General features: G+C 41.2%; 1 protein-coding gene across 4 annotated transcripts in view; it reads left to right on the top strand.

Moving 5' to 3' along the window:
• PARD3B (par-3 family cell polarity regulator beta) overlaps window positions 1-14,144 on the top strand; it is an 894,180-nt gene that overhangs the window by 243,290 nt on the left and 636,746 nt on the right. For all 4 annotated transcript variants that reach the window (XM_061607918.1, XM_061607919.1, XM_061607920.1 and 1 more), the window contains exon 6: window positions 5,254-5,340. In XM_061607918.1, the coding sequence (XP_061463902.1) occupies window positions 5,254-5,340 (87 nt within the window). The remainder of the gene's footprint in view (window positions 1-5,253; window positions 5,341-14,144) is intronic.

Genomic DNA, 14,144 nt, shown 5'->3' with positions numbered 1-14,144 from the left:
CAGGAAGAAGAGCTGTTGTGGTCAAGTGTGCAATAATCTGTGGCTGTCCAGACAAGTACCAGACATCACACAGAGGCTGAAGTAATGTTTCAGATTTGAAACACATCTCATACTGAGCTGAGTATGTTTGTAGAAGAGATGCAATCACTATGTCTAGATAATGCAGATCACAAGCAGGCTATTATTCCTACTTCATTAAAATGGGGACATAATCAGATAAGAAGCACCTCCATATGAACCCCCTTCATGTGCTGTAACCATGAAGGAGCAACACAAGTAGAAAAGACCTTCAGGCCTGTGCCTTTATACCCCAACTTCCCCTGTTGTTGCACACATAGGTTCCGGGATTCATAACCACACAGGGAGCTTCCACGAGTAGAAAAGGCCCAAACTGCAGAACTTACATTAGAATAGTGGTTCCCAACCTTTGAGTATGGGACCTCCTTCGTAAGCTCAAAAAATTTGATGACACCCTCCCCATGATAACTGTAATTTTAGTCTCTGTTAATTGAAAAACTGGCAAAGCATGGCAAAATCATATCTCCAAATATCCCTTTCCATTAAAAGCTCCCTGCAAGGAGGGAGGTGTTGCTTTCTTTTCTTAATGCAAAGGTCCAATCAAATTCGTATCCCCCTTCCCCCCCACACACACAGTCTGAAGATGTACAGTCCTGTCTCCCAACACCAGTGGGTTACAGTGTTGCACTAAGAAACAGGTTCAAATCCCCACCCAGCCATGAAGCCCACTGGGTGACCTTGGACCAAACACAGTCTCTCAGACTGACTTATCTCACAGGGTCTGTGTAAAAATAAAATGGAAAGTGGGGGGGGGGAACCATGTGCACCACCTTGAGCAACTTGGAGAAAAAGTGGGATATAAATGCAATAACAAATATATTTCTGCTGCAATACCAGGATCCCAGCTTCAGCCAACCTGCTGAGGTTTTTTTCCTTTTTCTTGTTTTAAATAATAATCAAGAAGCAGCAATGTGTTGATGATGGGGATGCTATATTGTGCACTGCAGACAACAAGGTGCACAGACTGAGGAGGGGGGTTAGTGCTTTTAGGCCTTGAGATGATCATTGGAACTGATGACTTGGTTAGCATGCACTTGGGGAATGAAAGCAGAGCAGAAGACAGAGCAGCTCGCGCACGTGCACACACGCCTTTCTCTCCTGCAAGCATTTGGGGACATGGGAAGGGGGAAGCCCTCAACTGCTGCAGTATCTTAGAGGGAGAGATGGGGGGGGCAGAGTGTAGGTGGAAGAAAGGAGGGATGCTGGCACACACACTTAGCCTCAGAAATGGAGGGTGAGCAAGTCCTGTGCTTCCTCACTGCTTCTTGGCTCTGTCTGGGCTGAAGGTGAGATCTGAGCAACCTTGCAAACAAGAATAATTTTTAAAAGGCCAATGGGTTTTATCATCATCATCATCATCAGTACCTGCTGTACAGCGTGAGATTGTAGCTAGGGAGAAAAGGATCCCCATGTGCTGCAATTTCAATCCTGATCAGGAGGCCCCACTTTTGAGGAAGACAAAAAAAACCCCCACATATATGTAGCTGCAAATTACGTATTAATACATAAGGCATCTTTTGACCCCAAAGCTGGTGGAAAGGGAAAATGAACTAAATGTGCTGAAAATGAACTAAAATCTGTGCTTTTTATTATTACACTTATGTTTTGTTAATGTAGGGAGTGTATTTAAGTCAACTGGTTCCAGAACTGGCCTGATACAACCCTGGCTGCAACACAGAACTTAAAAGTGGTAGTGCATATGATGGAACGTTTAAATGAGTAACCTATGCACAATTTAATTTCAGAATTCCAAGTAATGAAGTGTTAATAAACCAAGTATCTACTTTCTAATGGTCTAGGTTTAATTTTTCATTAACAGAGCTATGTTTACTATGGAAAAATGTATTTAAAAATTGAGGCTTCCAAAAACATTTGTGTTTCCAAATGTTGTGTTATGGGGTGGTTCTTCATGGCTGGTGATACATTCCTAAACTACAGTATAATACTGTGTTATTTTTAACATCTTCCAATTAAGAGGTTTTGGGCAGGAAATAGGAATGTTAAGAAATGAAAAAGTAAAAAAAGAAAAGAATGCCTCCAATCATTAGCTATTATTGAGGATATTAAAATTCTATGCAAGGGTGTATGATTTTATTGAACTTACTATTTAAAGCACTCTTCTTATGCCTGCATTTCTTTATTGTTAAATAAGAAAATATGCCTTTTCTATAGAACTAGTTTTGCTACACTGGCAATAAACAAAACACCTCTCTCTCTCTCTCTCCCCCCACATATTTCCCATCATTTTGGAAACAAGGAAATAAATATTCTCATGTTTCAGAGGAAAAATCAGATGATATTCTATTCTCTGCTTTGAGACAAAATGAAATATATTTTATTTATTCTGTATTCTTGCTACATATAATAATTTTAACAAGACAGACGTATGAAACTGTGAGGATATGGCAGGCAGGCCTATATTGAAAGGATTTTGTAAACCTCTCTAAAATCTTTGTAAAAACACATGACAAAAATGCTTTGGTTTAAGGTCTCAAAGTTCTAAATCTAAATTTACCTAGTTATCAGGCATCTATCGTTTTCAATACTGCTACTGAGACTTCCTTAAAACCATCAATAGTGCAAAAATTGTAAATAGTTTTGAATTTGAGAGTATGCTCCCAATTTTATTGTTTCTAAAAATGTGTTTTGACTGCCTCACAATTGCCATCGCAAGCAGGTTAAAATATCAGATATGAATGAGAACAAGGTACCTTCTACCAGAATATTTTATTTGGCAAGTCTTTATCTGATTAGGAAACTCATTTCTTCCTGCCAGTTAGTGATGTGGCTACAAAGATCCTTGAATTCAAAAACGCCAAAACAAATAATGCTAACATAGTATAATTGAAGGTGGCAGCCATGCAGAAAGGTTACCACAAACATCACCCTATTTCTTAGTATCACTTCTCCTGCAGTTCAAAGTCATCAGTGGGTCAGGGATCAGCTACTCCATCTTTAATCCACCACCCACCAAAACTAATGCTCTCATTTGGACCCTGCTGTTCTCAATTTGGTTTAGCTGAAGCAGAATGATATGATAATGTATAGAAGGAACAGAGGAAAGCATAGCAAAGAACGAAAGCTACAAATCAATAAACAGTGAGAGAGAATTAAAGTTACATACATGCTGGGATACAGACAGACATGCCCCACACATACACATAATGGGAGAATGCCAGTATATTGTAGTGGACAGAGTGCTGGACTTAAATCAGGAAGACTAAGATTCAATCAGTCATGAAGCTCACTGGATGACTGACTTATTTATTTATTATTTAGATTTATATCCTGCCCTTCCTCCCGGCAGGAGCCCAGGGTGGCAAACAAAAGCACTAAAAACACTTTAAAACATCATAAAAACAGACTTTAAAATACATTAAAACAAAACATCTTTAAAATCATTTTTAAAAAGCTTTCAAGGCATGTTTTAAAAAAGTTTAAAAGCATATTGTTTTAAAAACAGTTTTAAAAACATATTAAAAAGCAATTCCAACACAGACACAGGCTGGGATAAGGTCTCAACATAAAAGGCTTGTTGAAAGAGGAAGATCTTCAATAGGTGCCGAAAAGATAACAGAGATGGCGCCTGTCTAATATTTCAGGGGAGAGAATTCCACAGGGTAGGTGCTGCCACACTAAAGGTCCGTTTCCTATGTTGTGCAGAACGGACCTCCTGATAAGATGGTATCTGCAGGAGGCCCTCACCTGCAGAGCACAGTGATTGATTTCATATATAAGGGGTAAGACGGTCTTTCAGGTATCCTGGTCCCAAGCTGTATAGGGCTTTGTACACCAAAATTAGAACCTTGGCCTTGGCCTGTAGCAAATGGGCAGCCAGGGCAGTTCTTTCAGCAGCGGGGTGACATGTTGGCGATACCATGCCCCAGTGAGCAGTCTCACCACCGCATTCTGCACCAGCTGCAACTTCCTGACCAACCTCAAGGGCAGCCCAACATAGAGTGCATTGCAGTAATTGAGCCTAGAGGTTACCAGTGCGTGGACAACAGTGGTCAGGCTGTCCCGGTCCAGAAATGGCCACAGCTGTCTTACCAGCCGAAGCTGATAAAAGGCACTCCTAGCCACTGAGATCACCTGGGCTTCTAGCAACAAAGATGGATCCAGGAGCATCCCCAGACTATGGACCTGTTCTTTCAGAGGGAGTGCAACCCCATCCAAAGCAGGCAACTGACCAATTATCTGAACTCGGAAACCACCAACCCAAAAAAGGCAGTGGCAGCAAAGCAGGAGCCAAGAAAGGCAGGCAGGCTGGCTGCCAGGAAGGAAGGGGGAAAACAGCCTTTCCTTGCAGCCTTCCTTCTTTTTGTTCCACGAAAAGCCCTCTCCTCTCATTCGAGTATGGATGTTGTCAGCAGCGGCATTGCGAGGAGATGGGAGTCAGTGATAGTAATCCCCTCTTCTTCCTGGTAGCTGCGCCCTCAGTTTCCTTCAGCATCTGCCACATGTTTTATAGGCAGACACCTGCCCTCGGCATGCCTGAAAGACACTCTGCTGCTTCAGAAAAGTCCTCCCCTCTTGTTTGGAGCAAGGGGGAGGTGTCGTCTGCAGCGGCAGTGGGGAGCAGGCAGTATCCAGGGAAGGAAGACTTTTAATAACTAAATAAAAAAATAATGCATTTTTTTTACTGTTTGTGCCCCCCAAGATTACTTCATTGCCCCCCGGCAGTCATGGCCCCAACGTTAGGAACCACTGCTATAGAGGACAGGGAGCACAGTTTTAATGTTTTTGTGTCTGCTGGAGAAGCATTTTGTAGAAATGTGAGTAATGGGAAAGGGAAATGTATTCTGAGTACTGTAAGTAATTGATAATGGATGCTGCAGTAAGTTCATCTATGACAGCTAAAACGTGTAAGATCATGTTTCTGTTTCAGTCTTGATCTCTTTTGAAGTTTTAGGTTTTTTAAATTAATGTATCTCTTCCAACTAAAAAAGTCCCAAAGCAATTTATAGCCAAATAAAAAAATACAATGATAAAATTGCATAAACATATTAAAAAGAGGTTTAACAATATCATATCATATCATTGGTGCCACCGAAATGCCCAAGAAAACAAAAATATCTTTGTTGGGCACTGAAACAATGACAAGGTTGGAAAGAGCATTCCCATGTCATTTTTGTTGAAGTTAATTGTGTATGTTTTCTCCATCCTCTCTCTTAGTGGTGTGACAAGAATCGTGGAGATTTCTGGGGAAGGCGGCCCACTGGGGATTCATGTGGTACCATATTTTTCATCATTAAGTGGAAGGTAAGGGTTTTCCTTATGCCAGTGAAAAGCAAAGCATGCCAGTGAAAAAGTCCTCTATCACTTTCTTTAAATTAGGGGTGGCTAGCCATAGGTACTCCAGATGTTGCTGGACTCCAACTCCCATAACCTCTTATTATTGGCCAAAGATGAGAGTTGGAGTTCAGCAATGCCCCTGCCTTAAATATTAGTAACAAAAACCTCAGGGAGAATTGGAAGTGTTCAGAGTAGTCCTCTGTCATTACTGCATCCTTCCTCTAACCATTGCCATTTTGTTGCATATGAACTCTGTTAAGATGTTAATTGTAGATCTGCTGAAGTGGCTCAAAGTTCAGTGTGTCTTGCAGTGTGAGAAGATGGGAGAAGGTTTTTCTTTTTCTTTTGGGTCTCTCACTTAGATCTACTCTTCTCACTCCTTAAATGGAAGTCAAGCTTCATACATTTTCAAAAGCAACTTGGTCGTCTTGTGATAATTAATTTGTTCAAGCCACATTGTAAATTAAATTGTGTTCCTCTTGCAGAATGTTTGTCATATAATGAAAATACCATATCATTTCTTTTCTTGAATATCTGATTTTAATTATTTTAATATGGTGGTTAGCAGTTGCACAGATGTCTTATACTGACAGATTAATGCCCATGCATTTAGTTGAAGACTATAAACTTTTTTACTTCTAGATATTCTTTTCATGATATGTTGGTCTGTGAAGACATTACATTTCCCAGTCTCTTAGCCATGGTCTTACATGTATCCTCAGCGTCCTGTGTTGGAAGGGGAAGTTTTGAAGAAGGCTCCCCATGTGATTTAGAATACTGTGCAGTTGCAATTGCATGAGGGAGAATACTCAAATGAGACTTATGATTAACACTGAAAATGGAAGGGAGGGACAAGTGCATGCAGTGCCGAGGAAAGGGAGTATGCAAGTCTACAGGATACTTGCATAATGTTAGTATGAAGCAGTTTGTTGCATCTTTGTGGGGACTACTCCTACATTTTTGTAAGTCAGTCATGTGGAAAGTGATAATTCAGTTCTTCTTCTTCCTTATAGATAAGTAAATGCAGAGAGTGAATAATTTAAATCAACACGGGAAAGCCTTTGATTAAGTATTATATTTTCAAGTGAAAGGTGGCATACTTCTTAAAAAAATATTCTGGGTAGTTTACCTGTTAACACACTCAGTAGCCGCATCCAGATTTAGCACTGGTCATAAACTGTGGTTAGGGGAATTAGTATGTGGATGAGCTGTGTGCTGGTGCAATCAGCTTGAGCACCTCCCACATTGCCCCTCTCTTCCTAGAGTGAGGAAACAAATCACAGAGTTGGCTGACCTTAGCATTACATGTGAGCCAGCTCTCATGGTTTGTTTCCTCACTCAAAGAAGGGAGGTGCACCAGCACATAGCTCATACACAGGTTAATATCTGTAATAATGGATTATGACCAGTGTTAGGTCTGAATGCAGCCAATATATAAAATATCTCCCAAAGCAAAGATGTCTCTTAAAAAGAATTGTCCAAAAAGCCTATTATGTTCCCTGGCCTAATTTTTCTGTCTTTTAATATTCTTGTTGACAAGTGCTTTAAGGTCTGACTTGGCAAAGTTACATCTTTGACAAGCAAGCAGAATGTTTACGTAATTGTCTTGAATGAAGGATTTCAATGACTTTCCGCTGAAATTATACTGTCATTTTTACAGAACAGAAGTATTGTCTTCTCATTCTTGAAACAAATCAAGCATATTTACAACCTGGATTGTAGACATTGTTTAGCTCTGAATAGATTTTAAACTGGACAACAGGAGGCATTAAAGTTTTTTTGGCTCCTCGCTCTAATACTGAGGGGCATTTTATTAATTTTATTAAAAGCATTTATATATTGCTTAATATTTCGGACTTCCGGGAAGGGTGACTTAGCCTGTGCCTGCTTTTGAGACGGGCTCCTGCCTCAAAAGAAGCTTATTCAGATATATCAGTCAGTTTTTTCTTTTTTTTTTGACTGATTAAACTTCTCCCGGGTAGGGAGAAACGAAGAGATTAACCTCAAAGCCTATTTTTGTTGGGACGACCAGATCTCATTAATTTATGGGACGAGGTCCAGCCGACGAAGGTGGGACGGATTTTCAACAGCAAGCTCTATCTGTTAAAGCGAACGTTCATCTTATCTTCTAAGAGAGAACGCACTAACAGGCAAGCACCCTTCTTTCTATATTTTTCTTTTACTTGACTTAAATTGTTGCTGTTTAAAAGAGATTTGCCAGATTGATCGGTTTTTGACATCTCACTGGGGAGCCGTAACTTCTCTCTGCTACGCACTAATTAATAGCTTATCTCTGTTTTTGTTGCAAAAAGCTGTCCTGGATTTGCATTCTAAAGATACACACAGAAGAGGGATTTCTATTCCAGATTTTTATTTTGAAAAATATTATACTGTTTTGAGACTACTCTCTTTTTGGTCTATTTTATTTTGACGAATCTGTTTCTTGACGATTGCCATTAATTGCTTCGATCCTGGGAACTGCATTTTGTTTACTTAACTATTGGAGAGATAAGGCTGTCTGCTCTGTTTATACTGTGATGTCACCAAGTTTGGAGTATTAACCCAATTGTTGCTGAAATAAGAAGTGGTTTTCCTATATTTTTCTTTTAAAATGGCAATTAAGAAAGTGGCTGAGAATCTGGAAATAACTATGTTTCAGAGAATAATGAATGAGATTGAGATAACGAAAATTGAATTGAGTAAAATGAAGCAGGAGATTAAAGATATAAGGGTCCCTGTGAGAGAGGTGACCCTGGAAGGGGTCCCTGTGAGAGAGGAGACCCCGGAGATTGGAATAGGGGTCCCTGTGAGAGAGGAGACCCTGGAGACTGGAATAGGGGTCCCTGTGAGAGAGGAGATCCCGGAGATTGGAACAAACGTGGAACAGGAACAAGATTTGGAGTCTATGGACTTTAGAAATAAAATCTATTGTTTGGAACTCAATGTTATCTCTGAAGAAATTAATGAAGATTCTAGAGATAAAGTTATCAATGGCATGGATTATCTTCTGGACTGGAATGATGTGATGGAGCCCAATATAGAGAAAATCTATGGAATTAACTGCAGCCATGTGACAATGGAAAAACTTTTAAGAGATGACCCAGTGTATTTTGAAAAAAAGAACAGAGATATGATTTTACAGCAGTATTTCAGCAACTTATTCAGAATGGATGGCAAGAAAATATTTGGGATAGAGGTAATTCCCATCAGACTCTTATTATATGACTATGGCTTTGACAGCAAGATTATTATGGAATACTGATAATGGAAGATTGGATATTGAAATTACTGGACTTAACAAGACTACTGAAGATGGAAGATGGAAAATGGAACTAATAGAGATAATAGAACAATGGCTACTGAAATTACTGAACCTAACAGATTCTGATGTGATGGATTAATTGAAATGTTTATTTTGACTATGGTTATGACAATAAGATTATCATAATTAGTAATGAGATGGATTAATCGATATGCTTATCTGGAAAAAAAAAATTGATAGATATATTTCTTAAAGAATTGAAACCTCTCTTTGACTTTTTGTGGAAAGAATAAAGTAATGTTTATGAGATTTGATGATTAAGTAAGATAACTACTGGAGGAAAGTGATTTTATAATATGACTTAAGAGACAGGATTGCTATATATTATAGACTTATAACTGATTTGATCTTTGACAAATGGGAAGTCAATATTTTACTCTTTATTTTTTATTTTTGTTTTTTTTTTTTTCTTCTTTTCTTTTTTTCTTTTTGTTTAACTATTTTTGATTTTGTTTTTTGTCTTTGAATGTTTTATGATTTTGTCTTGTATGTTTTATGAAAATCTGAATAAAAATTATTGGAAAAAAAAATATATATTGCTTAATATTTCAAAAATATCTTCAGCATTTTTTGTCTCCCTGCACTACAATACTGATAGAGATATTTGTTAAAGAAATTGTGTCTACTTTAAAAAGGTTTGGTCTAGGTATTGGTACACAACCAGCATCCTACTTCTGTCTTGCACCCTGCTGAAGCTAAGTAGGGTCAGGTCTGGTCAGTGCCTGGATGGGAGACCGCCTGGGAACCATATGTAAGCTGCCTTGGGTATCATGAAAAAAGAAAGGCGGGGTATAAATGTAATAAATAAATAAATAAATAAATAAATTTTACTCATAAGTCTGTAATAAAAGAGAGGAAATTAATTTTTTAAAAGCACATTAAAACAGTGTTAATGTTGAGACACTACATTATAAAAGTAATGAAGGAACGAGTTTATGTTGCCAGAACAGACTTGACTCAATCCACATGTCTGTATTCTATAGCTTAAATGAAAATTTAAAATAGAGGGTTACCATATAAATCTATAGGATTGTTATGTTGGTCACAGTAGGGTTTATATAACACATCGTTTTGAAGATTCCTTTCTTTTGAGACCCACCCACCCACCATGATTACGTTTACTGTTGATTTCTTGTGTGTTCAGTTTAATAGGATCTTTCTGATCACTACACAAATTCAGTTGTTTTGAAAATTATTTCAAAAGAATTTTGAATCAGAGTATAAATGTAGAGTAGACAAATATAACAGAAATTCTTACTAAAAAGAAAACTTATTGTGCATTGTCACAATCAATATATACAATAAATAATGTTGATATACAATCAGTATTAAACAAGCATAACAAATCTAACTTCAAAATACATATTATAGGACATTTAAATGAACAAAGCTATTTTTACCTTTAAAATGTTCAAGACTGCTTTCAGCACAAAACATATCAAGAGTTGTATCCAAAATAGCACTGCGTCATGGTCCTGTCAGCTCAAAGATTTCTGCTTATGCAGTAGAACTCCCCACTCCTTCTCCTCCACCTGCATGTCCCCTAAACCTGTTATAACCAACCCTCTGGAGCAGATTTGGGGAGGGCAAAAGGTGCACGTGGGGAGAGAAGAAGGGGGATGTCCGTTTTCGCAAGTGGAATCCCTTGCACTGATAGGACATGTTAGTTGGATACCACCCTAAGAGACAATAATAGCAAAAGTTTAGGAGGCGGAGACAGCAGGTAGAAACAAAAAAATAAGCATTTAAAACTGACTTATTTGTAGTCCAAACATAAAGTAACGTGTGTGTCTCTGTGTGTGTCTCTATAGCCACATCTGTGTCTTCCAGGAATGAGTACAGCACTCCTATCCACAGATTCCACCTAGAACAGAAGGACCATTCCTCCAAGAGAGGAAAGGAAACTTTGGCTCCATGCCAGAGGACCATACACAGCATTTCTTAAGATGCCATTAATAAGAATATGTTATTCTTAACATGTTAAAAATATGGTATGCAATATATTATTATATGGGAATGGGTGTAGCTCAATGGAAGAAGGCCTCAGGTTCCATCCCCCTGGCATCTCCAGGTAGGGCTGGGAATGTCTCCTGCCTGAAACCCTGCAGAGCCATTGCTATTCAGCGTAGATAGTACAGAACTAGATGTCCCTAGAATCTGACTTAGTATAAGGCAGCTTCCTATGTTCCTTTGCGTCCATCTGTACGATGGAAAATGCTGAGTGGGCTTGCAGCTAATGAGAGAAACTGACTAACCCTCCATTTGCCCCATAGAGCAGGCACAGAAGTTCATGGGCAAGGGAAAGGCTTCTGAAACTTACCGTTAGTCTGCTCTGCACAATCCCATATGCATTATTGCACTAACTACCACACTCAGAGAGTAACAGTTAATGGATGTTTCAGGATATCTCATGAGAAGTGATTCATAAAGTGTTTTAAACTGGCTAATGTAAGTAGCTTTGTGTCTCCTTAATATTATTGCTAACAACAACAATAACAGAGTTGAAATGAAATGAAATAAATGATAAAATAAAGGTAAGCTACTCTGACTTCCTGACTTTGGAAATGTATGCTTTTGCTGATGTACGTGTTTCTTCCCCATTACTGCATTGAATACATTTTGTACTATGTAAGAGACCTACTGCATTAGTCCAGTAGCCTTTTTCCCCACAGTGGCCAACCAGATGCCTCCTGGGAAAATAACTTGAAAATACATTATCTCAGCTTTTCTCAAACTTTGCTCCACGAAACCCTGGAGTTCTGCAAAGCAGCCCAAGGGGTTCTTTGAAGAAAAAAGTTGTAACGACAGGCAAATGTGCACACTGTCATTTCCACTGAGCTGCAGCCATGGGGATTAAATGCACTACTGAAGGAGCTGTCCTGGGAATCCCTTCTCTTTCTTTCCTTCCCTCAACATGCTTTCCAAGGCTTAAATTTCAGTAGCAGGGCAGCACAGCCAGGATGTGTTACTTAAGGTGATGTTGTGCATCGCTGCCAATTACCTTTAGAGGGAGGGGTGAGGCAGCAGGGAGCACCATGTGGGCACAGCTGTGGAGCTAATGTGCCTTCCCTGCCTTCCCTGCTGCCTTGTTCCCCCGCCCTTTTGGTAACCAGCAGTGATACACAGCATTGGGAACCCAGGTAAGCAACACCTGCCTGCCCACGCTGCCCCACCCCACTATTGGGCTGAATGTGCTGTTTAAGCATTTGTCATGGGAATCCCTTGTCCCTCCCTTCCGCTGAGCTTCAGTCTGGCAGCTAAGGTTAAATATGCTGCACCTTTAATGCTGATAAGAACTCTCTCTGATAAGAGGCAAAGCTTTAAGGATGACAAATGGATGAGCCAAGTGGGAAGATTCGAGAGGGCCCCAATTGGTGTAGTGACGGGTAGAGGGAGATATGGCGTTGGGCAGAAGACTTGTCAGGTGAGGGGAACTCAGCCCAGACAGTTAATGGCTGTGCCTCGTTCCAGTCTTCCCCACACCCACAAGCTTGTTGGTTGCCCTATCAGCCAGCTCTCGGATCTCCGGATGCTGCTTTTAAACGCCAGATCGGTACATAATAATATCTCCCTCATCCATGATTTAATTGTGGATGAGGCAGCCGATCTGGTGTGTATAACTGAGACCTGGGTGGGTGAGCAGGGAGGAGTTGCCCTCTCCCAGCTGTGCCCACCGGGGTACTTGGTCCAGCATCAGGGTAGATCTGAGGGTCGGGGAGGGGGGGTTGCTGTGGTCTATAGGAGTTCCATCTCCCTCTCCAAGCACCCTGTCCATATGACTACTGGTCTGGAGTGTTTGCATCTTGTATTGGGTCAGTGGGACAGATTAGGGATTCTTGTGGTGTACCACCCACCCCGCTGCCCAACGGACACCCTAACTGAGCTGACAGAGGTGGTCTCGGATGTACTGTTGAGATCTCCCAGACTGTTGGTACTGGGGGATGTCGACATTCATGCCGAGGCCGCCTTGTCTGGAGCGGCTCAGGACTTCATGGTTTCCATGACAACCATGGGGCTGTCCCAACATGCTATTGGTCCGACGCATGTAGCAGGCCATACTCTGGATTTGGTTTTCGCAACTGGACATGGAGATGATGATCTGAAGGTAGGGAGCCTTACATCAGTCCCTCTGTCATGGACAGATCATCGCTTGCTGAGGTTTAGACTTACAGCAGCTCTTTCCCTCTGCAAGGGTGGGGGATCTGTTAAGATGGTCCGCCCCCAGAGACTAATGACTTCTGATGATTTTCAAAGGGCTCTGGGGAGCTTTCCGGCTGATAGGGCTGGAGCTCCTGTCGAAACCCTGGTGGAACTGTGGAATGGAGAAATGACCCGGGCAGTTTACATGATCGCTCCTGCGCGCCCTCTCCTGTGTAGAGCTCATACAGCCCCATGGTATACTCTGGAGCTGAGAGCGATGAAACAGTATAGGAGACGGCTGGAGTGCAAATGGAGGCGAACTCCTGATGGATGCAATCATGCACTGGTAAGTGCCTACACTAAGTTGTACTTAGGGGCGGTGAGGGCAGCAAAAAAGCAATATTTTGCTGCCACTATCAAATCATCGATCTGCCGTCCAGCGGAGCTTTTTAAAATTGTCCGAGGGCTATTGCTTTCTGGCCCTAGGGACACGGTGGAATCATCTGAGGCCCGCTGTAATGAATTTGCTAGGCACTTCCAGGATAAAATCCTTTGCATCCGCCAGGACTTGGACTCCAATGTTGTAGCAGCTGAATCGAATGAGGTGTCCAGAGCACGGTCTTGCCTTGATTTTTTGGATGAGTTTCAGTTGGTACAGCTTGAGGATGTTGACAAGGTGCTTGGAATGGTACGTGCAACCACTTCTAGATTGGATCCTTGCCCCTCTTGGCTAATAAAAGCTAGCAGGGATGGAACAGCCGGCTGGGCCAGGGAAGTGATTAATGCCTCATTGCGAGAGGGAGTGGTCCCTAGCTGCCTGAAAGAGGCGGTAGTAAGACCACTTCTGAAGAAATCATCCCTGGACCCAGAAAACCTTAATAACTACAGGCCGGTAGCAAATGTCCCATTTCTGGGCAAGGTCCTAGAACGAGTGGTTGCCGGGCAGCTCCAGACACTCTTGGATGAAACCGATTATCTGGATCCATTTCAGTCGGGTTTTAGGCCCGGTTTCGGCATGGAGACAGCCTTGGTTGCCCTGTATGATGACCTTTGTCGGGAAAAAGACAGGGGGAGTGTGACTCTGTTGATTCTCCTTGATCTCTCAGCAGCTTTTGATACCATCGACCATGGTATCCTTCTGGGGAGACTCGCTGATTTGGGAGTTAGCGGTACTGCTTGGCAGTGGTTCCGCTCCTACTTGGCAGGACGTCTCCAGAGGCTAGCACTTGGGGAGCACTGCTCGGCACCCTGGGTCCTCCAGTATGGAGTTCCGCAGGGGTCAGTTCTGTCCCCCATGCTTTTTAACATC

The sequence above is a fragment of the Rhineura floridana genome, chromosome 2 (assembly GCF_030035675.1).
Source record: "Rhineura floridana isolate rRhiFlo1 chromosome 2, rRhiFlo1.hap2, whole genome shotgun sequence".
Lineage (NCBI taxonomy): Eukaryota > Metazoa > Chordata > Lepidosauria > Squamata > Rhineuridae > Rhineura > Rhineura floridana.
This window is presented reverse-complemented; position numbering and strand designations above follow the sequence as displayed.